Source organism: Tachysurus fulvidraco, chromosome 16, assembly GCF_022655615.1.
Source record: "Tachysurus fulvidraco isolate hzauxx_2018 chromosome 16, HZAU_PFXX_2.0, whole genome shotgun sequence".
Taxonomy (NCBI): domain Eukaryota; kingdom Metazoa; phylum Chordata; class Actinopteri; order Siluriformes; family Bagridae; genus Tachysurus; species Tachysurus fulvidraco.
Genome location: NC_062533.1, coordinates 19,949,547 through 19,972,905, shown reverse-complemented (window position 1 = coordinate 19,972,905; position 23,359 = coordinate 19,949,547). Strand labels below are relative to the sequence as shown.

At 38.3% G+C, this 23,359-nt stretch overlaps 1 protein-coding gene across 1 annotated transcript; it reads left to right on the top strand.

Moving 5' to 3' along the window:
• The first annotated feature begins 1,199 nt into the window (after positions 1 to 1,199).
• Positions 1,200 to 20,855, top strand: LOC113656589. Its single transcript, XM_047801549.1, has 9 exons — positions 1,200 to 1,244; positions 1,355 to 1,672; positions 1,801 to 2,148; positions 7,554 to 7,652; positions 7,749 to 7,786; positions 7,950 to 8,075; positions 19,579 to 19,876; positions 19,973 to 20,010; positions 20,174 to 20,855. The coding sequence occupies exons 1-9, from the start codon at positions 1,205 to 1,207 to the stop codon at positions 20,297 to 20,299; spliced, it is 1,431 nt and encodes a 476-aa protein (XP_047657505.1). The 5' UTR covers positions 1,200 to 1,204; the 3' UTR covers positions 20,300 to 20,855.
• Positions 20,856 to 23,359: the final 2,504 nt, after the last annotated feature.

Genomic DNA, 23,359 nt, shown 5'->3' with positions numbered 1-23,359 from the left:
CTGAGCCAGATTAGAGGTCATGGTTAAGTATGTGACAACCTCGGGGTTCCTCTCTGGGATGGAATTCTGTACACAACAGGCTCTAAAAATCTGTGAAATAAATTATACCTAAATAAATAAATAGAAACATTGTTTTCATAAAATTATATCCTCTACATTTTCCCCAATTTGGTTAGCGACACCTTCTCTGATGTAAACATCCTCTCCTAAACTGGTTTGTCCTGTTGTCTGAAGCAAATCATGTATAAGAGAAAATAGAAAATTTCCACAGTTTGTGTTTTAGTTTGGTCAAACCTGAGATATCAGACGAATATCAACATGGGTTCTTATTTCAATCACTACCTGCTCGAAGTAACCCTGATTTCTGGGAGGTCGGTACTCTGTGATGTTAAACTGTCACACTGTGGAGTTTATTTCCCTGGGACATCGTCGTCAGGATTCTCAACTCAGTTTACACAAATTAATCTGCAATGAAGACAAGACAAAGAACTAACAAATCAGAAGTCTATGTGACTGCGTCTGAGAGAGTTTATGCCCCGCCCACTCTCAACACTTCAACTAATCAACATCCTAAATCATACAGTCTCCGTTTTACACCATCAGACTTACTGACAATGTGTTTCCATGATTAAATGTGACTAGAAAAAAGAATAAAAAAGACAAATCAAATTTTTTAAGTTTTATTTAGTTATTTTCATTAACTATTTTAAAATGATGATTTCTTCCTTCATCTGTCTTTCTTCTTTCCTGCAAAATAAAAAAAAACATTTGGTTATTAAATAAACTCAGTGTTGCAATCAGTATTTCCTCATTTATTATAAGTAGCGTGATCTCTGTTACAGAACTCATTACTGATCCACTACAATCTCTGTGATTTAGACAATGAAATCATGTCTCAGCTCAGTGTAATTAAGATTATTTTACAATAACTGTGACCTAATCTGCCCCCATGAACCACTTGTGGCTCAGGATATTCCTGAAAGTTCCCCAAGATTTAGGGTTTTGTTTCAGGCACAACTCAGTGTAAGCAGTAATGACTTTAAGATTCAAAATTCAGACTAACATCAGTTCTCATTACAGCCACTGGACCAATCAAATCAGACCACAGCTTCAAATCATCCAATCAGGGCCTGACTCTAAACTTGGTTTTCTACTGAACTGTCTGAGTTCCTAACATCACTATCACTTTGTTTGTACAAGAACAATGATCACACTCTTTATTGCTCTTTGTCTCTTAACATCAGGTGAGTTACATTTTTATATTTTTATAGAAATCTTATAAAATTGTAAAAATACAATTCATGACATTTGACTTTATTACTAAAAACCATTAAACAATGATTTTTTTTTCCAGTGAAACCTTCTAACATCAAGGAGATTCAAGTTAAAAAAATAAAGATTGGAGAAGATGTTACTATAAAATGCGGCGTGTCCAGTGACAAAGATAACATTGTTTGGTTCAAACAGAGTTTTGGAAAGGTTCCTCAGTTGTTAGGGAGAACAGTGGGGAAAGATTTCAGACCTAATGATAAACGCTTCAGTGTTAGTGATGTAAAATTGTTTAATCTCAACATTACAAATGTGACAGAAGAGGATACAGGAACATACTTCTGTGTAGAAATGCTGAACACTTCACCAGACTTTACATCTGGAACCCTTTTGGTTGTTGAAGGTAAACAGTTTTACTCTGATAACCTGCTAACTATAACTAATAACTAGCTCCAGATCAAGACTTTATGTAGAATTCTCTGTAATTTTACACCACTCATTATTTATAGTAATATTTTTACTAAATTAAAGATGAGGAGAGGAAACGATCTCCTCCAGCTGTAAAGGTGTTGGAGAACGGAGAGTCGCTCACACTCCAGTGTTCAGTACAAGCCATTACTTCAAGCTGTGAAGAACCGAGCGTGTACTGGTTCAGACACGGCTCAGGAGAATCTGATCCAGGAATCATTTACACTCATGGAAACACCAGTGATGAGTGTAAGAAGAGCTCTGAGGCTGGTTCTCCTCCACAGAGCTGTGTCTACACTCTCCCCAAGAGGAAGCTCACAACCTCTGGTAAAGAAACGCTCTACTGTGCTGTGGCTGAGTGTGGACAAATCCTCTTCAGGAATGGAATTATACTTTTATATCCAGAGAAAAGTAAGACCTCTTCTTCATAAAGAACTTTAAATTTAAATTGAACTTTAATATTTAACTTTAAACTTTCATTATCTTCAAAAATAAGTGTTTTAAAACATCTGTATTTTTCCATACAGGTTGTTGTTTCCAGATTCAGGTGATGATCTTTCTTTCTTTGTTTAGAGTTGGAGTTCTTGCCTTTCTGGTTATTATCTTTACAATCATTTTTTGTCGTAAAAAGAAATAAAAAGAATTGACTCCCCGATCAGAGCAAACGCACTGATCCATGATGCTGCATTACTGAGGTTTTGCTGCCTCCAGAAAAAGTTTTTTTTTAATTTGTTTTTCAAAAATCACGATAAAATTAAGTCACGATCACGATAATACAAGAAAGAAAAAAAATTAATAATGCATGGTCTCTTAGAATTTTTGTAGAAATTGCTTTGTTTTTCTACCTAGATTTTTTAATTTTATTCAGTTAATCGGCTAAAATTTATAATAAATATAAAATCCCAAAGTCCTTTTTATTTCTGGGATCTTAATATTCCATCTTGGTCTGTGATTTCATTGACATTTTGCTTGTAGTTTTGTATTTTGGCTTTAATATATTTTTAAAAGAAAAAAGTCTCAGATGTTTCACTGTCATGTAGAGCTGCAATGAATGTACTGAATAAATACTAACTCAACAGTACTGAAAAATAAATTGTTATTCAACTTATGATTAAAATGCATCTGAAGATAAATGTTTGCTAATTTCTTTCTTTCTTTCTATTTATTAATTTCTTTATTTTATATTTAACCTTCTTAATGTAGAATCATGAATACATGTCAGGACATTTGTTTGTATTTTATTTTATGAACATTTCTTAATGCCCTGATAAAGAAAGAATCAACATTTTACTTTATACCACTTTAAACCACAGAGCTGTTTCCACTAACACTGACACATTCTCTGGTGTGATGGAAACCAGAGCACAAACAGCTCAAACCAAACAGAAGCGTGAGGCCATTAAGGTTTTAACCACATTAAAGGTGATGAAGCTGCCGGACTCGTAGACTGCAGCATCACTCTGTCTAAAGGTTTTGCAAGCATAAGTCAAGATGTGTTTTACAGTTTAATTCTTTAGTGATCACATAGTGTGAGAGCATTCATTAATTATTACCCTTTATTTATTAGACCGGTTAAGGAGGACAAGTCCTCATAGACATTTATGCACACTCTAGCAGAGACACAGGTTGTACATCATCTTCATCAAGGAGATTCATCTCTTGTGTGAATTCCTTCTGAACTGTGGATCAGTTGCAGTTTCACCACTTTTTGCTCACTTTTATGCAAAATTGCAGCCATTATTTTCATGTTTCTTCTTCTAAAGTGATGAACAGCACATTTTAGAAGGATGGCATGTCACATGCATCAAAACCTGCAAAAGACAAGTCATTTTGTACAAGAGGTTTTTAGCCATGGAAACTGAACCAGTGCAGAGACAAAGGACTGTTTTGTTTCCATTGTTGGCCACCAAAAGTGTGACCTCAGCAGGCCCAGAGTGCTACTGGAGGTGGGGGGTCAGGTGAACCAGGAAGCCTACTGGTGTATCTGGGAAAGCAGCAGGTAATCATTGACAAACAAATGGCCAGGGGGATCAATAGGTTTGATCGAGGTAGATGCACTGAGGCAGGGATCAGGAGAGCTCAAACTCCCACATGAAGGCCTCCATGCCTGATGGTGTCAGATGGCCTGATGGTATCAGAACCCAAGAACTACACGAACCCAAGAACTTCCATCAACAACAGTCATAGCATCAAGAGGTTGAAGGAACAGGGCATTCAGTATGGATGGTACAGTAAGAACTTAAACACTGGCTTAGTTGAAGACCAACAATCTGAATATTATTCACCAACTGAAGTCAGTCTAACAATGAATAGCTTCTTAGCTTCCATGAGCTGGTGCCTCCACTCCTCCAGGGTTACCTTCATTGCTAGTAACTAACAATTTAACGCATTGTATTTGTATTAAACTGGGGAGAGGCTGCAATGAAAATGGTATAGTTCAGTGGATCCTAAATGAACATGATGGTGAGAAATCACTTCATGAGGTCATCCACATAAGTCTGAGATTCAAGAAAACGCTTGAAAATAATGAAAACGTGGAGAAACACGAAGACATTCACAGGGTCTTTGGCCCAGAGCATGAGAATTGTTGGCACATCTGACAATAAACAGGGGTCAGCCTGGGCTCTCTGACATGTCTGACGTTATGCAGTGCCATGTACAGCAAACTGCAATGAACTGTGTGTTCTGCCACCTTTCTATCGTAGTCACCATTAACCTTTAGAGCAATTTGACTACAGTTGGTATTTTGTGGGATCAGACCACACGGGTTAGCCTTCACTCTTCATGCACATAAACAAGCCTTTGGTGACCATAACTGTGTCAGACCACAAGTGGTAACACCACATTTAGTACTAAGTACTGCATACTAGGGAAATCCCCACAAGATTTGTCATTTTGGAGATGCTCTGACTTCGTCATCTAGTCATCACAATTTGGCCCTTCTTAAAATTTATTACTAGCACCTTTGTGTCAGGAAGGACAGCTGACCCAAATGTGAGACAGACGTAAAACTGAACAGTCTTTATTGAGCTCTATGGCAGATAAACAATCCACAGAAACAGAACTTTCAAGCAGTGTTCAGGAAAACAGTCACAACAAATGGTGGGCAATGGTGTGCACAAAAACATATTATTATAGCCATGGCAGGTAAAACAGCATTAAAAATACATTTTCCAGGCAGAACTCATGAGGGTTAAACAGTCCTTGCTCTGTCCAAGATGGCTGTCACCCCAAAAGTGCTTGTCACAGGAGGAATCATACTTTGTTTATTTTTCTATACATTAGTGTTGGTTTACAGGCTACAAGCAATAAAAAAGTCAAACTGTAAACCAGAGACACCAGGCAAGGGTTTGAACATGATGCAATCAGGCTTGGATATTAAACAGCTTGAATGAACAGCACGAATGTGTTACAACTCTATGAAGCCTTTACAAATGTGATATAATAGTCTCAAATCATTTTTCATGAATATGAATCATTTAAAAAGTAACTGTATAAAACATGCCCATATTTATTTATTCTAAACCTGTGCACAAAGAGCTATAAAGAGCTAGAAGGATGTCCTTGTAATATTAACTTTTACTTTAAAAGATTGTCCAGTAGAAATAATCCATAGTTTAGAATTAATTTCTGTGTGAAAACAAACCTGGGATTATGAGCCAAAGCTCCTAACAAGCCTAGAAACAGACATGAGAGTAGACTGAAGTGTTCAAGCCATGTCTGAAAATACTCTTAACACATGTGTAGAAGTGTTACTGGCTGCAGCAGCGATCTCTCTCACACTACGCTGTAGTCTCAGTTTAAATGAAATAGCATTGTGGTTTCTGAGTTTCAGAGGCTGGGTGTTTTAGCCAGCAGCTCACACACACACTTATTCTGGGTCACGTTAACGGTCTAAATGTCTTTATGTTAGAATCTCAGGCCAAAACACAAAAGCTGGAATTCATTCATTAAAAATATCTTTAATAAATAACATGTATGTTAAGAGCACTATTCAGGCTGAGCTAGAAACCGTGCTCTAACTGTGTAAGGCCTGATATCCAGCCTAAAGGACTCAACAACAGAGTAAAGTATAAACTGACAATTTTGTAAACATATGAATAATTATGATAAGCCCAAATAAAACACTGAGTCAAGTCAAGTAGCTTTTATTGTCATTTCAAACATATATAGCTGCATGAGTCTATGTGTTTGACAGTTTCACACCTTAATGGCCTCATGTTGCTGTTAGTTTGAGATGTTTGTGTTCCATCTTTGTGTGTGTGTGTGTGTGTGTGTGTGTGTGTGTGTGTGTGTGTGTGTGTGTGTGTGTGTGTGTGTGTGTGTGTGTGTGTGTGTCAGAAACCATGTCTGACTTTAGACATGTCCGACTTTTGGCAAAAAAAAAAATGGTCAAAGGTCAAAATGAAGGCTTTTTTAAATGAATTTGCAGTAATTATAAAAACCGAGTCAACAGTCAGCAATAAAAACAACAAATATCAGCCAGAGGAAAAGAAAAAGAAAGAACAAAAGAGAACAAGTGAAAAAACACTTTCCTAATGGAACTTTATGGTATCTGAGTAAAGCTCCATCACCAAAGTCAGACCCAGACATGTCCTAGTCCACGCAATCTAAACTGTCCTGTAGCGTAGAATCTAAACTGTACCACCAGCAGTGTTTGGTTCTGAGGGCGGGTTTAAGTTTGCACGAGCAGGAGGGAAGCGTGATCTGATTTGAAGACAGAGCGGGGGGTGGGATTTGTAGGCATCCCAGAAGAAGTCCACTATGAACATCGCTGACTCTCTAGTGGTCGAGTTTAATAGCTGTTACTGAGAAACTACATGCTGCTAGATCAGCCAAGCTGTCATCTGTCCTCATCCTACTCGACCTGTCAGCAGCGTTTAACACAAGACTTCAGACTTGGAATTCATCGAGCAGCATGGCAATGATCTGAGTCTGGACCTGGTTTTGTACTGAACACACAAGTTCATTAGATCACTTGGTGTGAACAGGAACGATGATCAGACTCTTTGTCGCTCTTTGTGCTCTTTTTTCTCTCTTCACAGCTGGTGAGTAACTTTCTGAAACATTAATGTAAAACTATAATATTTTATATTTAACTCATTTACTGACATTAAATATTAAACATTTTTACAGTGAAAACTTCTGACATCAAGGAGATTGATGTGATAACAGTAAAGCGTGGAGAAAATGTAACTATGAAGTGTAACATTAGCAGTGACACAAAGAAAGAAGTAGTTTGGTACAGACAGATTTCAGGAAAATTACCTCAGTCTTTTGCAAAACCATACAATAAAGAACTGGGCTACAAATTTATTGATGGATTTAATGATGCTCGTTTCAGTTTTAGTGTAAATGACAGTAAATTTGATCTCAGTATTAAACAAACAAGAGAAGATGATGAAGGAGAATATTTCTGTGGAGAAATGGAAGGAAGTAAAGTGAAGTTCACATCTGGAACACGTCTGCAATTTGAAGGTAAACAGTTTTACTCTGATAACCTGCTAATTCCAGATCAACATTTTAACCAGAATTATGACTACATATGTATTAAATGTTGAATTTTTCACTGTGTTTATATTTGGCATCATATCTGTTTATTTGCTGCTTTTCTGATTTATCTGTAAAGATAAAGAGACGACACACAGTAATACAACTAAAACTACACAACGCAGCAATAAAACAGGTAATAATTTGGTTTCCTTTCACTGTCTATAACAGAATGTTCCATAGTGACAACCTCTCACTGTTCATAAATCATACAATATTTATACAAGTTGTAGATTTATACATTGTGTGTATTTTCATCATTCCAGGTGAAAACAACTGGATTAATCCCTTAATAGCCTCCAATATATTCTCTGTTATCGTAATCACACTTCTGCTTGGAGTTTTATATAAAAATCACAGAAAAGGTTTGTTTATTTTTATTTGTTGTTATTTATAGAGTTATTGTATAAAGTTGTTGTATGATGTGAATTTCATCTTTACTTGTGTGTCTTATTGTTCAGATGCTTCATCAAGCAACCATCAAATTCCCACCAATCAGGTAATCCAGTCTTCTATTAACTGGGATTCTGTTCTGTTAAATAAATCCACATCTGAATGCACAGAGAATTTTAATAGACATCTATTCACCTAAATATCAGTGTAGTCATTATTTTAGTCTTTTAATCTGCTCTGATTAATAAACAGCTCTTGTTCTTCATCAGACTGCTGATGATGATGATGATGATGTCTTGAACTATGCAGCTGTGAGTTTTGCTAAAAAACCTTCATCCTCCAGAACATCCAGAGCCAAAAATACCCATGAAGACGTTTACGCTCAAGTTAAAATTAAATAGAGAAATTATATTATTTTTTTTAATGAGGCCTTCTTTAGGTTTACTCAGCATTTTTTTTTTAATAGTGCAGATGATTTCTAAAATGTAAAAAAAAAAAAAAACAACTATTATTATTGTTTTTGATATTGAAGGTTTTAATTAATCTTTTGGTTTTGTGAACCACAGTTTTGGTCCATTTTTACGTTATTTCAGATTAATAAAACATTAACTTTTCCAGAAATATTAAGAGCCTGTAAGTGAAAGAGAGCTGAATATAAAGATTCCAACATTACTGATGAGATGTGGCTGTTTAACCTGAAATTACATTTCAGACACTGAACATTAAATCAGGTTTAAAATGTATGGTGAGACCAATGATGTGCCAAGAAGTGCTTTATTTTAAATGTTTTCAGACTATTTACATTAACAAATTTCACAAATACCACAGTGTATTTTTTGTGTTCCTATTTAAGCTAATTTTAGCAACATGTTCATTCCCACAGATGTCTCTAAATGACTTCACTGGTTGTATTAAAATTTCTGTTTAGTAGAGAATTAATAAACAAATCTTACAGTTCAGTCCACAGTTGCCTTGTGACATCATTTATAGCCCCAAAAAACACAGAATAAGCTCTGGTCTCTATTTTAAGCACTAAACACATTTTAGCAGGTTTGTTGTTTCTATTAACTTTCCCATGTATCGTCTAGTGTGAGATGATCTCAAACTAAACACCAGCATGAGGACAATGTGTGGTTTTACCACGTCAAGGTGTTAAAGTTCAGCAACAGTTTGTGTGCAAGTTTTGAATGAATACGAATGCAATCTTTATATTTTGTAGAAACGGGTTAACATTTTGTTGTCAACCAAACCATGAGATGCTAGCTTACCCACTCACACCATACTTTTACAACTTACTGTTGAAATCTTTTCCTAGAAACCGTGCACACAGAGCAAAGGTGAAAGTGTAGACTTGTCTAGAATGTCTATGAATGGTGTAGTTTAAGATTCCACTTCACTGGAAGTAAGACATTAAGGACAAACACTGTTCTAGCATGACAATGTCCCTGTGCACAAAGTGAGCTCTATGAAGACACGGTGTGATAAGGTTGAGTGAAAGAACTTGAGTGTCCATGGAGCTCATATTGTGTACAGGGGCAAAGTCCTGATGGAACTGCTTTGAGCCTCTCAGTTCCAGTGAAGTGAGCCTTAGCATTAGCTTTGGCTTTGCAGCTATGTCACCTAATCATCACCTATTTGCTCCACTGTCTAGGCTTTAATGCTGAAGTTGTGGTTCACGCTCTCATTCTAAAGTTTTCCCCTAATGAAATGATGTCAATCACTCTCATGGCTGTCACCCTATGGTCTGGATATGGATCTTTTATCCTGCTGTCTTTTCTAACAGAGGTCTAACAAATTTACATTTCTCAGGAATAAAGCTGTTACTAAATGAGAAATGTAGGTGCATATATGTGTGTGTGTGTGTGTGTGTGTGTGTGTGTGTGTGTGTGTGTGTGTGTGTGTGTGTGTGTGTGTGTGTGGTGACATGATGCTACTGGTGTGGAAGTGCAGTAAGTAGACATTGCAATGCTTGCTAACTTGCTAATCTGCTGCCATTGGCTAGCCCTTGTGGTGAATTGGGGAACAGCCTTGAGTGTAAGCCTCTTCTTGCCAGTACATAACATCTTCTTCAACAAGACTCCTGCCAGCCCTCACTGCTTCCAGACACTTTAACTGGGTGCTTTTCAGTCCCTGAGTACATTTGGTAGGGCATTTTGCAGTAGTGCCCAGAAGTTGTTTATGGCCTGCCACTGCCCTGCTAACCTGCTAGGTAAGACTTCTGAGACAAAAGTATGGATATTGCTGCTCTCAGTGAAGGCTCCTATGCAAAGGTTCGCTGAAAGAAGTGGGAGGTGCTTATACATTCTTCTGGAGAGGCTACCTCCTGGTTGCTAATATCAGTATGGTGTTGGACTAGCAAATAATAATAAAACTGTTACGCAGCTTTAATTAAACACCCACTACAATGAATGAGAGGCTGATGATGTTCCGTATCCCCCTAACAAAGTGTATATGTGCCCACAGAGCCATCATACAACTGTGTGACTACAACAGTTTGAAGTCAAGTCGAATTCTGCAACCAAGTCCTCCTGAGAAACTAATATGTCAGGGTAATGTCTGAGTTCATTATAGACTTAACACTAATTCCTTCCTGCTGAAGTCTTCAAATGATAGATTAGGTATGCTTGTAATTATCTGATGGTTAAAGACAATATGTACATTATGTGCAAAGTGCAGGCAGGAACTCCAGCAAGACTATGACATCATAATTAAACGTGAGAGCCAAGATGTGACACAGACATGGAGGCTTCCTGGGACATAAAGTGTCCAACTGCTCTACAGTCAGCAAAGAGAGACAGGAGTCAGTAATCACACCAAGGTCTTTTACTGCTGCACATGATGAAACAAAGACCAGGGTTCCTCTGGAATCAGAAAGCTTACATCTGTCTACATGTGGTCCTAGTACAAGCACTTCTGCCTGTCAGAGTAAAGCAGGAGGAAGTTTGTAAGCCTCCACTGTCTGATGTCCTTCACACAATCTTCAATCTTATTAAGCTAGTGACTCACATCTGACATAACTGAAACATATAGCTGTGTCCCACAACAGTGAAGCTAATCCCAAGTTTATAAATCATTGTACGAAGGGAAAGCATATATAAGGAGAAAAGCAGTGGGCCTGAAACAGAACCTTGTGGGACACAGAACTTAACCATAGCATGCATAAAGAAGTCGCCATTTAGATCTGCGAACTGAAAATGGTCAGTGAAATAAGGCCTGGGCCAGGAGAGGGCTGTCCCTTTAACACCAACATTTTTGAGTATATCAAGTAGAATATCCAGTCCAGATAGAGGCTGGTAGCAACGGCATCGTCAGATGTGTGTTTTGGATTAAAACTGAAGGAAGTCCAGTGAGTTTAAACATTTAAAACATTTCAACACAATAGGTGTGTATGGTCAGCATCTATCAGTCACAATCTCCACCAGCAATGGGCAGTAACTATAAAACTAGCATCAAGTACTTGCACCATTCAGTCAGGAGGTAAACATACAAGCCACTTCCATGTGCTTACCATACAGAGGTGCATTCCTCTCTGCATTACAACAGCTGAGCCCATATTGGTGAATGATGTCATCCGGAGCTCTGTCACTGAGTCACGTCTCTGTGCAAAGACACAGCAGTTTCTAAACTCATGCTGTGTAACCTGCTGGACTTGGATGTAATCTAAGGGAGTAAACATTGGAGAACATGATGGTTGAGTGAAAGGCTGTCTAAGGTTCATTTTTAGCCTGGCACAGGCTTTCACCTCCTTGTGATAATCAACAGGACTTATAAATATTAAGTGATGGTAAAGGTCATATGTTCAGTCATTGTTATTAGCTGCAGCAGCTCTCTGTCACACCATGCAGTAGTTTCAGTTTAACAGCAATAACATGTGGTTTCTGAGTTTCAGAGACGAGTGTTTCAAAGTGTTTTAGACTGTAGCTATTTTGGGTCATGTTAACAGTCTAAATGTCTTTACAATAGAATCTCAGGCTAAAACACAAAGTTTAACTTTATTAATAAAAAGTCTTTAATAAATATCATGTAGAATACTAAGAGCACTGTTTACTCAGACTGTGCTAGAAACTGTGCTCTAACTATATAAGGCCTGATATCCACCCTAAAGGACTTAACAACAGAGAAACAGTTGGAATTAAATGATTCATATCTTCCAAAAGGTTTGACTTTATAACTCAATTAAGGATTAACCTGAATAAAACATATACAGTGTTATTTATGCAAAATGTTTAGACAAAGTGCTGCTGCAGTCTATAAGTCCGGCAGTTTCACACCTTTGTTTGTGGTTAAAACCTTAATGGCCTCATGCTGCTGTTTGTTTGAGATGTTTGTGCTGTACTTTCCATCACACCAGATAGTGCGAGTGTGTGTGTGTGTGTGTGTGTGTGTGTGTGTGTGTGTGTGTGTGTGTGTGTGTGTGTGTGTGTGTGTGTGTGTGTGTGTTTGTGTGTGTGTGTGTGTGACTGTTAATGGAAACATTTCTGTGGTTTTGTTTCTGAGAGATACAAACATATGACACAAACAATTGTTAGACTTTTATAAATTATTTTATACATTATTGAGAAACTTCAGTAATAAGTAGAGAGAGAAAACTTTAAAGATAAAATTAATATAGTTCATCACTTCAACACATGGACATGTCAGTATCTTTCTTGTAATGAGGGTGTTGTAGTGACCAACACATTCACACTAGGATAAAAGTTCTCTATTAAACAATGATAACTTACACCTTACACCTGACTTACAACTGACTTACACCTTACACCTGACTTACAACTGACTTACACCTGACTTACACCTTACATCTGACTTACACCTGACTTACACCTTACACCTGACTTACACCTGACTTACACATTACACCTGACTTACACATTACACCTGACTTACACCTGACTTACACCTGACCTACACCTTACACCTGACTTACACCTGACTTACACCTTACTTACACCTTACACCTGACTTACACCTGACTTACACCTTATACCTGACTTACACCTGACTTACACTTGACCTACACCTTACACCTGACTTACACCTGACTTACACCTGACCTACACCTTACACCTGACTTACACCTGACCTACACCTTACACCTGACTTACACTTTACACCTGACTTTCACCTTACACCTGACTTTCACCTTACACCTGACTTACACGTGACTTACACCTTAAACCTGACTTACACCTTCCACCTGACTTACACCTTACTTACACCTTACACCTGACTTACACCTGACTTACACCTTACACCTGACTTACACCTTACACCTGACTTACACCTTACTTACACCTTACACCTGACTTATACCTTACACCTGACTTATACCTTACACCTGACTTACACCTTACACCTGACTTACACCTTACACCTGACTTATACCTTACACGTGACTTACACCCGACTTACACCTTACAGATGACTCAAACCTTACACCTCACACCTTACACCTTACACCTGACTTACACCTTACACCTGACCTACACCTTACACCTGACCTACACCTTACACCCAACTTACACCTTACATCTGATTTACACCTGATCAACAAGACTGTTCTGTAACACTGACATATTAAGTGCCAAATAAACTCAGTGTGTAAGAAAAGGTCAGAGGTCAAAATGAGAGCTTTTTTTAAATGAATATGCAGTTATTATATTATAAAGTGTAACACAACAGAGTCAACAGTCAACATTAAAAACAGCAAATATCAACCAGGTAGAAGAGGATTAAGAAGAGGGAAGAAGGGAAATAAACACTTTCCTGAAGAAAGAATATTTGGTATCAGATTAAAACTCCACCTTAATGTGATCTGTCAATGTGATCTGGTCTTTTGGCGTAGATTTCTGATTTGTTTAATTAGCATTGGGTGGTGTTGAGGGCAGGTGTAAATGGGCAGGAGCAGTTTGGAAGAGTCATCTGATTGGAAGAAAGGGCAGGGTTGGGATTTGTAGGCATTCCAGAAGAAAACAATTCACTATGAACATCGCTGCCTTTCTAGTTGTTGAGTTTAACGTCTGCCACTGAAACATTACATGGTGCTAGATCACACAAGCTGTCATGTGTCCTCATCCACTCCCTCCCACCCCCCACCCTGACTTTTCTGCACTTACATATCATCTTCTGACATATCATCATGAATGACAGCTAATCAACTGAAACTCAATCCCAGCAAAACCAAACTGCTGTTTATCCCAGGTGATTGATCCCCATGTCAGGATCTTGTGCTCTCCCTGGACTATTTGCTGATATCACCTTCATCCATTGCACTCAACTTTGAAGTAACCATGAATAAGCAAATGTCCTTTTCTTCACACATTGCCAGTTTTACATGTTCATGTTGATTTCTCTTTCACAACATCAGAAGGATATCAGCCATTTTTATCCAATTTTTATCCATATTTTTAAGCCACTCAGGTGCTTGTTCAGTCTCTGAAACCCTCTGATGGCAGGTTTACATCTAAGCACAACTTGACCTTTGAAAGGATCTTTGAATTTTTCAACCTTCCAAAGTTCTCATACACCACCCCATTGCTGTGCTCCCTCACTGGCTTCCAGTAGCTGCAAGCATTAGGTTTAAAACACTGATTCTTACCAACAAAGCCAAAAATGGATGAGAACTATTTTACCTCAGAGCTCTTATCCCTCCTCACACTGCACCATGCTCTCTCTGACCTTTAGCACTGCACGATTGGTCCAACCATCTCTTGGAGTACAAGGTTGTTAACCATCAGAACTCTTCTCCTGGCACCTAGCCAGTAAAATGACCTTCCCTTAAATGTCAAAACAGGTTAAATGACAGGTAAAGGCCTACATCTTCCTAAAATCATTAAACTAGCATATTTTTAATTGTTTGTCTGTGTGCTCTAGGCATCTCATAAATCCAGTGAATGTAAATATAAATAAAAAACATTGTCCCCACATGTTCTACATGTGACGTGTTGAAGTATTTCAACCCAGTCTCACGCCAGTTCATGACATAGGTCACGAAATGTAATCTATTTTATTCGTGTTCGTGGACAAGAAATTTCCCTTTTTTTCGTGTCACTCAGCACGACTTTCGATCTAACGTTTTTCTTTCTGCCACTCGGAAGCATTATTTTTGCTCATTTGATATTCATTTTTAAACTTTAAGCACTACTTTACTGAACATTTAACCAGGAGATTTTATCCTTTATTGCTTTATATTCTGTAGGGCAGTGGTCCCCAACCCCCGGGCCGCGGACCGGGACCGGTCCATGGACCAAATGGTACCGGGCCGCCGAAGGAACATTAAATTATTTCCATTTTATTTATTGTGGTGTATTTCTCTCGGGTTCGTGCGACTTTCCATGGAGGTTAACCGGGAGCTGAGAGACGTCACCTAAAGCCGCACCAATACCGCGCATGCGCAAAATATCATGATATTGGGCCGGGTTTAGGTGACGTCTGGAGGTGAGCGGCTGCAAGCGGCAGTGGTATCTCCAACAAAGCTATATTATATTATAGCTTTGGTGGAGAGAAGGTGTGTATCGCTCTTCTCTCTGTTCACCGGTACTTTCTCATGTTTAACAGTGCTTGGTGTACGTGTATATTGTGTTTGCTTAAATTTAACCCACAAATTAGCAAAAATGAGCACGAAACAGGCGTCGTTAGAAAGTTAGAAACTCTGCCGGTGTTCTGGATTAAAGTCATGGCGGAATACACTGAGATTTACATCCCTGTCGCCATTTCCGACATGCTATCTGTGTGAAGCGGGGATTTCTGCAGTGACGGCAACCGAAACAAAACAACGGAATAAACTGGACATAAGCAACACACTTTGGGTGTCATTGTCTCCTAATACCCCAGATGGAACCGTCTCATTGTAAAGAAACAAGCTCAGGGTTCTCATTGATTTTGTAGTGAGTTAAAAAGGCATGTTTAAAAACAATTAAATTAAAATTATTAATTTTAATTTAACCTGTTCAGGACCTCGCCCCCTTTTTGCAGGTTTTTCGCCTACATTACCTACCCAACAAAAATTGGTACAGCTCCCACATACTTTAACACACAGGGGTGAGCCTGGTCTCATTGGAAAGAAGAGATTCTCTAGTTTCTTGATTGAATAAAGATTGATTCTAGGCCTTACTGGCACAAAGTTACAGAGGCTAGAATGGAAGGTTTTGATTTCCGCCTGAGTTGTTTACCTGATAAACTGATTAATCTTATTTCTCTGGAACATGTTAGGGACCAAATAACAACTGAGGGTCAAGTCAAAAGACCCAAAAATGGCTTCAATAAAAATATTTTTCTACAGACATGTCCGTCCGATCATGTGTTCTTGTTTACTTGTTTACTGTATAACTTTGAATAAAAGGCTGCATGCTCAGTTTAAAAGGCCTAACACACACAGAGCCTCTCTGTCTACAAGTCTGCTGTGAAAAAAGGCCTGTAACCTTTAACCTGGAACCTGACACCCTGAGCTGTGAGAGTGTGAAAAGGTCGAGGATTGCGCAAGAAATCCTTTGCGCAACTTTTTTGCGCAGCCTGAGGCTTCAGATACGTGGCATGTTGCATACCGTTGGAATTGTCTCCTTATTGGCTAAAGAGCTGTAGAGGTCCTGGACCATTTCATTGCTATTTGAAAAAACAATTGTCAGTCAAAGGGGAGCAATTGTCAGTCAAAGGGTTCCCAAAAATGATGTCATGACATCATTGGCTTCTCAGCCATCTATCTCTGCAATACAAGCGCTGATTGGCTCAAGTGAGGGCTTGTTTGATTCGTTAGGCCCTGGGCTATAAATATGATTTTTGAAACCCCCAATGAGAAGTTAGAGCCGAAACAAAGGATGGTGGCGCCCTACTGTTTCCAGTTTTCGGATCACAAACAGAATATTTGCGAGGCAACCAAAGTGTTTTGGATTAAAAGGCTTACAGATTCCAGTTCCTTGGACCTTTGGGGATTTTTGGTGAAATATTTGTTTTGGAAAATATTACCCCAGTGAAGAAAGGGAAGCGTCTAAAGGTAAGGGAAAAACTGGTATAGCGCCACCTAGGTCAGTTTACTACAAATTTTGTTTCAAATAGTATGACGGCTATGAATCATATTATGCTTTGTGTGTGGGCTTAAAAAAATCTTGAGAGTAAAAGCTTTACTACAAAAATAAGTTTTTCGTGTATTTAGAGGGTTTAATGCTTTAAAGCTGCAATGAAGCTTGTTTCTGGCTCATCTCCTAGTGGTCATTTTGACTTCCATGCCGTGGACGACACGGCGACCATTGTATAGCCGCCACCCCCAGCGGGCCGTGGTAAAATTATCAAACATTGACCGGTCCACGGAAAAAAAGGTTGGGGACCACTGCTGTAGGGTACTAAACATTGTGCTATGGTTTCTTTTCTGAGAAAAGCCATTTTTTCCATCTATTTGATGTGTCAAATCGGACAGTAAACTAAATACTACATTACCCATGAGCCTTATCTACTTTTACTATGTTGAAGACGTCAGCTAAAACTACCTGATGACCCACTGCCGATTTTCTTTTAATGTCTCCTCATCTTTCTTTCAACCTATAATCATGAAAGGTTGCTTGACCATTCAACAATACGATGTGATGACCATCCGTTTTATTTGATCCTCCTGATTTCTGCAGGCCGCAAATTCTCCTTCATTGCACTCAAACCACTACCAAAGTAATGTTACTTGAATATAATGATCAAATTTAAACACTTAAAATTCGCAAAACCCTGAAAGCCTGCAGAAATCACCCAATCGCAAAAGTGGACGCCCGCATTACCCGTGAGCCTCAGTATCTGTTGCTATGGAGACGGAGCTTTGCGATTGGGTGATTTTGGAGTTTCTGTTCTGAGTTTAGGTTTGTTGAAGTCTCCAGTACAATAAGCCCTGTCAGGCTCCTGCATCTCCTTTGCTGCTGCTGTTTCCTGACCAGCCGACCTGGACAGTTTTTTGGACTCTGCTTCTCAGATTTTACACTATTTTTAATATTACTGTTCCGGTGCTGTGAATTATTTCTTCTTGTGCTCTGCATAATATTACTGTTCCTGTCCTGTGTAGAATATTACTGTTTCCATGCTTTGGATTATACTACTGTTACTGTGCTGTGTATTTCTATTCCAGTGTTGTGGAATATATTACCAATATTACTGTTCCTGTGCTATGGAAATAAAAAAAAGACACAGACCACAAAGATATTACAGAGATAAAACAAAGATGAGGATTCAGAGTAAGGCACGAATAAATAAGGAAGACAATTATATACATAAGAGACAGGTGTACTGAGGCAAAAGGAATAGACAAGGGAAGATCCGAGCAACATCCACAACTGAGCAGAAGCACCAAGCGACAACCCCGGCAAGCCGCAGACAGACCCACGTCCAGAAAGCCACAAAGGGAGAAGAATCCTCTGCAACAGAGCAAGATAAAACCAAGGGGAGAAAACCAAGATTCAAAAAACAAGACACAAAAGACGAAGACATTACAGACATAAAACAAAGATTCTGCTGTGCCAAAGGCAACACAGCACTAATAAATAAGAAAGACAGTTAGACACATAAGGGGCAGGTGTGCTGAGGTGGGAAGGAATAGACAACAGTGGGGCAGATGCATGAACACAAAACGTAATCAAAAGGCACATGGCAAAAGTCCGGGCTACATCCTGACATCCCCCAAATCGCACCAGTTCATAACTGATCGTTGAGACTGAACAAGGTTGTTAAGAACCTATGGGTTCAGATGACCAGGACATGTTTTATGCTATTATTAGTGTTTACGTCAAAGAAAACAAAATGACATTAAAAGTACCAGAAGTGTGTTTTTAAATGCTTGTCACTGGGATAGAACAATTAAGAGATAGTTTCTGTATATTTCACAAAAAAATATGAAAGTAAATATTTAAGATCATTGAAGGTACAAAACTGGAGCTTAGGCTTAAACTGGAAGCTCTAAAGTAAAGTTGTGTTCTTAAGTTTGATTCAAAGTAAAAGATAAACTTATTTAGAAAATAACTTTTTTGCTCTTCATTAAACTTCTTCTATCTGAGAGATTTCAGCACACAGGACTGATAAAGCTCCAGTGTATCATATCTGTAAAGTCATGTGACTCGTCACACCATCAGAATAGACAAGAATTCACTGTGAGCTTCACACCTCATTACAGCTAATGGACCAATCAAATCAGTCCACAGCTTCAAATCATCCAATCAGGTGTGAGTCTGGACCTGGTTTTGTACTGAACACACAAGTTCATTAGATCACTTGGTGTGAACAGGAACGATGATCAGACTCTTTGTCGCTCTTTGTGCTCTTTTTTCTCTCTTCACAGCTGGTGAGTAACTTTCTGAAACTTTAATGTAAAACTATAATATTTTATATTTAACTCATTTACTGACATTAAATATTAAACATTTTTACAGTGAAAACTTCTGACATCAAGGAGATTGACGTGATAACAGTAAAGCGTGGAGAAGATGTAACTATGAAGTGTAGCATTAGCAGTGACACAAAGAAAGATAGTGTAGTTTGGTACAGACAGATTTCAGGAAAATTACCTCAGTTTATTGCAAAACCATACAAGGACGATTTGGGCTTCAAATTTGTTGAAGGATTTAATGATGCTCGTTTCAGTTTTATTGTAAATGACAGTAAAGTTGATCTCAGTATTAAACAAACAAGCGAAAATGATGAAGGAGAATATTTCTGTGGTGAAATGCAAGGAATTCTGTGTAGGAAGTGTAGTGAAGTTCACATCTGGAACACGTCTGCAATTTTCAGGTAAACAGTTTTACTCTGATAACCTGCTAATTCCAGATCAACACTTTAACCAGAATTATGTCTACATATGTATTAAATGTTGAATCTCTTTATTCATATTTAGTAGAATTTCTGTTAATTTGCTGCTTTTCTGATGTATCTGTAAAGATAAAGACACGACACACAGTAATACACCTGGAACTACACACAGAGGTTCACACAGCAGCAATAAAACAAGTAATAATTTGGTTTCCTTTCACTGTCTATAACAGAATGTTCCATAGTGACAACCTCTCACTGTTCATAAATCATACAATATTTATACAAGTTGTAGATTTATACATTGTGTGTATTTTCATCATTCCAGGTGAACAGAAGTGGATTAATCCCTTAATAGCCTCCAATATATTCTCTGTTATCGTAATCACACTTCTGCTTGGAGTTTTATATAAAAATCACAGAAAAGGTTTGTTTATTTTTATTTGTTGTTATTTATAGAGTTATTGTATAAAGTTGTTGTATGATGTGAATTTCATCTTTACTTGTGTGTCTTATTGTTCAGATGCTTCATCAAGCAACCATCAAATTCCCACCAATCAGGTAATCCAGTCTTCTATTAACTGGGATTCTGTTCTGTTAAATAAATCCACATCTGAATGCACAGAGAATTTTAATAGACATCTATTCACCTAAATATCAGTGTAGTCATTATTTTAGTCTTTTAATCCGCTCTGATTAATAAACAGCTCTTGTTCTTCATCAGACTGCTGCTGCTGATGATGTCTTGAACTATGCAGCTGTGAGTTTTGCTAAAAAACCTTCATCCTCCAGAACATCCAGAGCCAAAAATACCCATGAAGACGTTTACGCTCAAGTTAAAATAAAATAGAGAAATTATATTTTTTACTTTTGTGTATTTTTTAATGAGGCCTTCTTCAGGTTTCCTCAGCATTTTTTTTTAAATAATGCAGATGATATTTAATGTAAATATATACATATATATTATTGTTTGATTTAGAAGGTTAAATTCTTAAGAAAATGTTATTGGTGCACAATTTATTTAAACTTTTATTTCTGTTTTAACTAAAACATTAACTTTTCCAGAAATATTAAGAGCCTGTAAGTGAAAGAGGGCTGAATATAAAGATTCCAACATTACTGATGAGATGTGGCTGTTTAACCTGAAATTACATTTCAGACACTGAACATTAAATCAGATTAAAAATGTATGTTGAGACCGATGATGTGCCAAGAAGTGCTTTATTTTAAATGTTTTCAGACTATTTACATTAACACATTTCACAAATACCACAGTGTATTTTTTGTGTTCCTATTTAAGCTAATTTTAGCAACATGTTCATTCCCACAGATGTCTCTAAATGACTTCACTGGTTGTATTAAAATTTCTGTTTAGTAGAGAATTAATAAACAAATCTTACAGTTCAGTCCACAGTTGCCTTGTGACATCATTTATAGCCCCAAAAACACAGAATAATCTCTGGTCTCTATTTTAAGCACTAAACACATTTAAGCAGGTTTGTTGTTTCTATTAACTTCCCCATGTATCGTCTTGTGTGAGATGATCTCAAACTAAACACCAGCATGAGGACAGTGTGGTTTTTTACCACGGCAAATGTGTTAAAGTTCAGCAACAGTTTGTGTGCAAGTTTTGCATAAATACGAATGCAACCTTTATATTTTATAGAACCGGTTAACATTTTGTTGTCCCCAGTGTCACAGCACAAAAATAGAAACCTCAGGTAATAATGGAGCATGTGAAAAGGATTTAACAACCAAACCATGAGATGCTAGTTTACCCACTCACACCATACTTTCACAACTTACTATTTACATCTTTCCCTAGAAACCATGCACACAGAGCAAAGGTGAAAGTGTAGACTTGTCTAGAATGTCTATGAATGGTGTAGTTTAAGATTCCACTTCACTGGAAGTAAGACATTAAGGACAAACACTGTTCTAGCATGACAATGTCCCTGTGCACAAAGTGAGCTCTATGAAGACACGGTGTGATAAGGTTGAGTGAAAGAACTTGAGTGTCCATGGAGCTCATTTTGTGTACAGGGGGAAGGTCCTGATGGAACTGCTTTGAGCCTCTCAGTTCCAGTGAAGTGAGCCTTAGCATTAGCTTTGGGTTTGCAGCTATGTCACCTAATCATCACCTATTTGTTCCACTGTCTAGGCTTTAATGCTGAAGTTGTGGTTCACGCTCTCAGTCTAAAGTTTTCCCCTAATAAAATGATGTCACTCACTCTCATGGCTGTCACCCTATGGTCTGGATATGGATCTTTTATCCTGCTGTCTTTTCTAACCGAGTTCTAAAAATCTACATTTCTCAGAAATAAAGCTGTTACTAAATGAGAAATATAGGTGCATGTGTGTATGTGTGTGTGTGTGTGTGTGTGTGTGTGTGTGTGTGTGTGTGTGTGTGTGTGTGTGTGTGTGTGTGTGGTGACATGATGCAACTAGTGTGAAAGGGCATGGTTTCTTGCTAACTTGCTAATCTGCTGCCATTGGCTAGCCCTTGTGGTGAATTGGGGAACAGCCTTGAGTGTAAGCCTCTTCTTGCCAGTACATAACATCATCAACAAGACTCCTGCCAGCCCTCACTGCTTCCAGACACTGTAACTGGGAGCTTTGATGCCCCAGGCTACATTTGGTAGGGCATTTTGCAGTAGTGCCCAGAAGTTGTTTATGGCCAGCCACTGCCCTGCTAAGCTGCTAAGTAAGACTTCTGAGACAAAAGTATGGATATTGCTGCTCTCAGTGAAGGCTCCTATGCAAAGGTTCGCTGAAAGAAGTGGGAGGTGTTTATACATTCTTCTGGAAAGGCTACCTCCGGATTGCTAATATCAGTATGGTGTTGGACTAGCAATTAATAATAAAACTGTTACGCAGCTTTAATTAAACACCCACTACAATGAATGAGAGGCTGATGATGTTCCGTATCCCCCTAACAATGTGCCCACTGTGCCATCATACAACAGTTTGAAGTCAAGTCCAATTCTGCAACCAAGTACTCCGGAGAAACTAATATGTCAGGGTAATGTCTGACTTCATTATAGACTTAACACTAATTCCTTCCTGCTGAAGTCTTCAAATGATAGATTAGGTATGCTTGTAATTATCTGATGGTTAAAGACAATATGTACATTATCAAGTCAAGTCAAGAAGCTTTTTATTGTCATTTCAACCATATATAGCTGTTGCAGTACACAGTGAAATGAGACAACGTTTCTCCAGGATCAAGGTGCTACATAAAACAAAGACAGGGCTAAGGACATGTAAGTAGTCTTAGCCACATAAAGTGCAACTGTGCAATCTGGTGCAAACAGTGCAGGACAAGACAAGCAAGACAGTGCAGGACAAAAGACAGTGCAGGACAAAAAAACAGTGCAGACATTAAGTTACAAGACAATACAAAAAGTACAAAAAATGCAATACACAAAAGACAATAAACAGTAACAGAAACAGCGCCGACCGACCAGTGTAAATACTGAATGTTCAAACAATATTTTGTGCAGTAAAAGAATGAACAGCAGCAGGTTCTTAGCAGCAGGTCCTTTGGATTATATATGGAGTTGTGCAAAAAACAGCAGATGACTGAGATATTGTCCAATATGTGCAAAAACAGCAGAAAAGTGTGCAAAACAGTGTGTGTGTTTTGTGAGGGTCTGTGCAGTCCATACAGGTGATGTGTGTGTATGTTGTGCTCAGTATAGTACAGATCGGTTATTGAGAAGTCTGATGGCTTGTGGGAAGAAACTGTTACGCAGTCTGGTCGTGAGGGCAGACGGCAGGAGGGTGAAGAGTGTGTGTGAGGGGTGTGTGGGGTCATCGACAATGCTGTTGCCTTTGCGGAGGCAGCGTGTGGTGTAAGTGTCCATGATAGAGGGAAGAGAGACCCCAATGATCTTCTCCGCTGTCCTCA

Coding starts and splice junctions, on each gene's coding strand:
- LOC113656589 (XM_047801549.1), top strand. CDS start 1,205: ATGATCACACTCTTTATTGCTCTTTGTCTCTTAACATCAG. Junction 2,149..7,553: donor ACTTTTATATCCAGAGAAAA/GTAAGACCTCTT, acceptor TCATCATTCCAG/GTGAAAACAACTGGATTAAT. Junction 19,877..19,972: donor ATATAAAAATCACAGAAAAG/GTTTGTTTATTT, acceptor CTTATTGTTCAG/ATGCTTCATCAAGCAACCAT.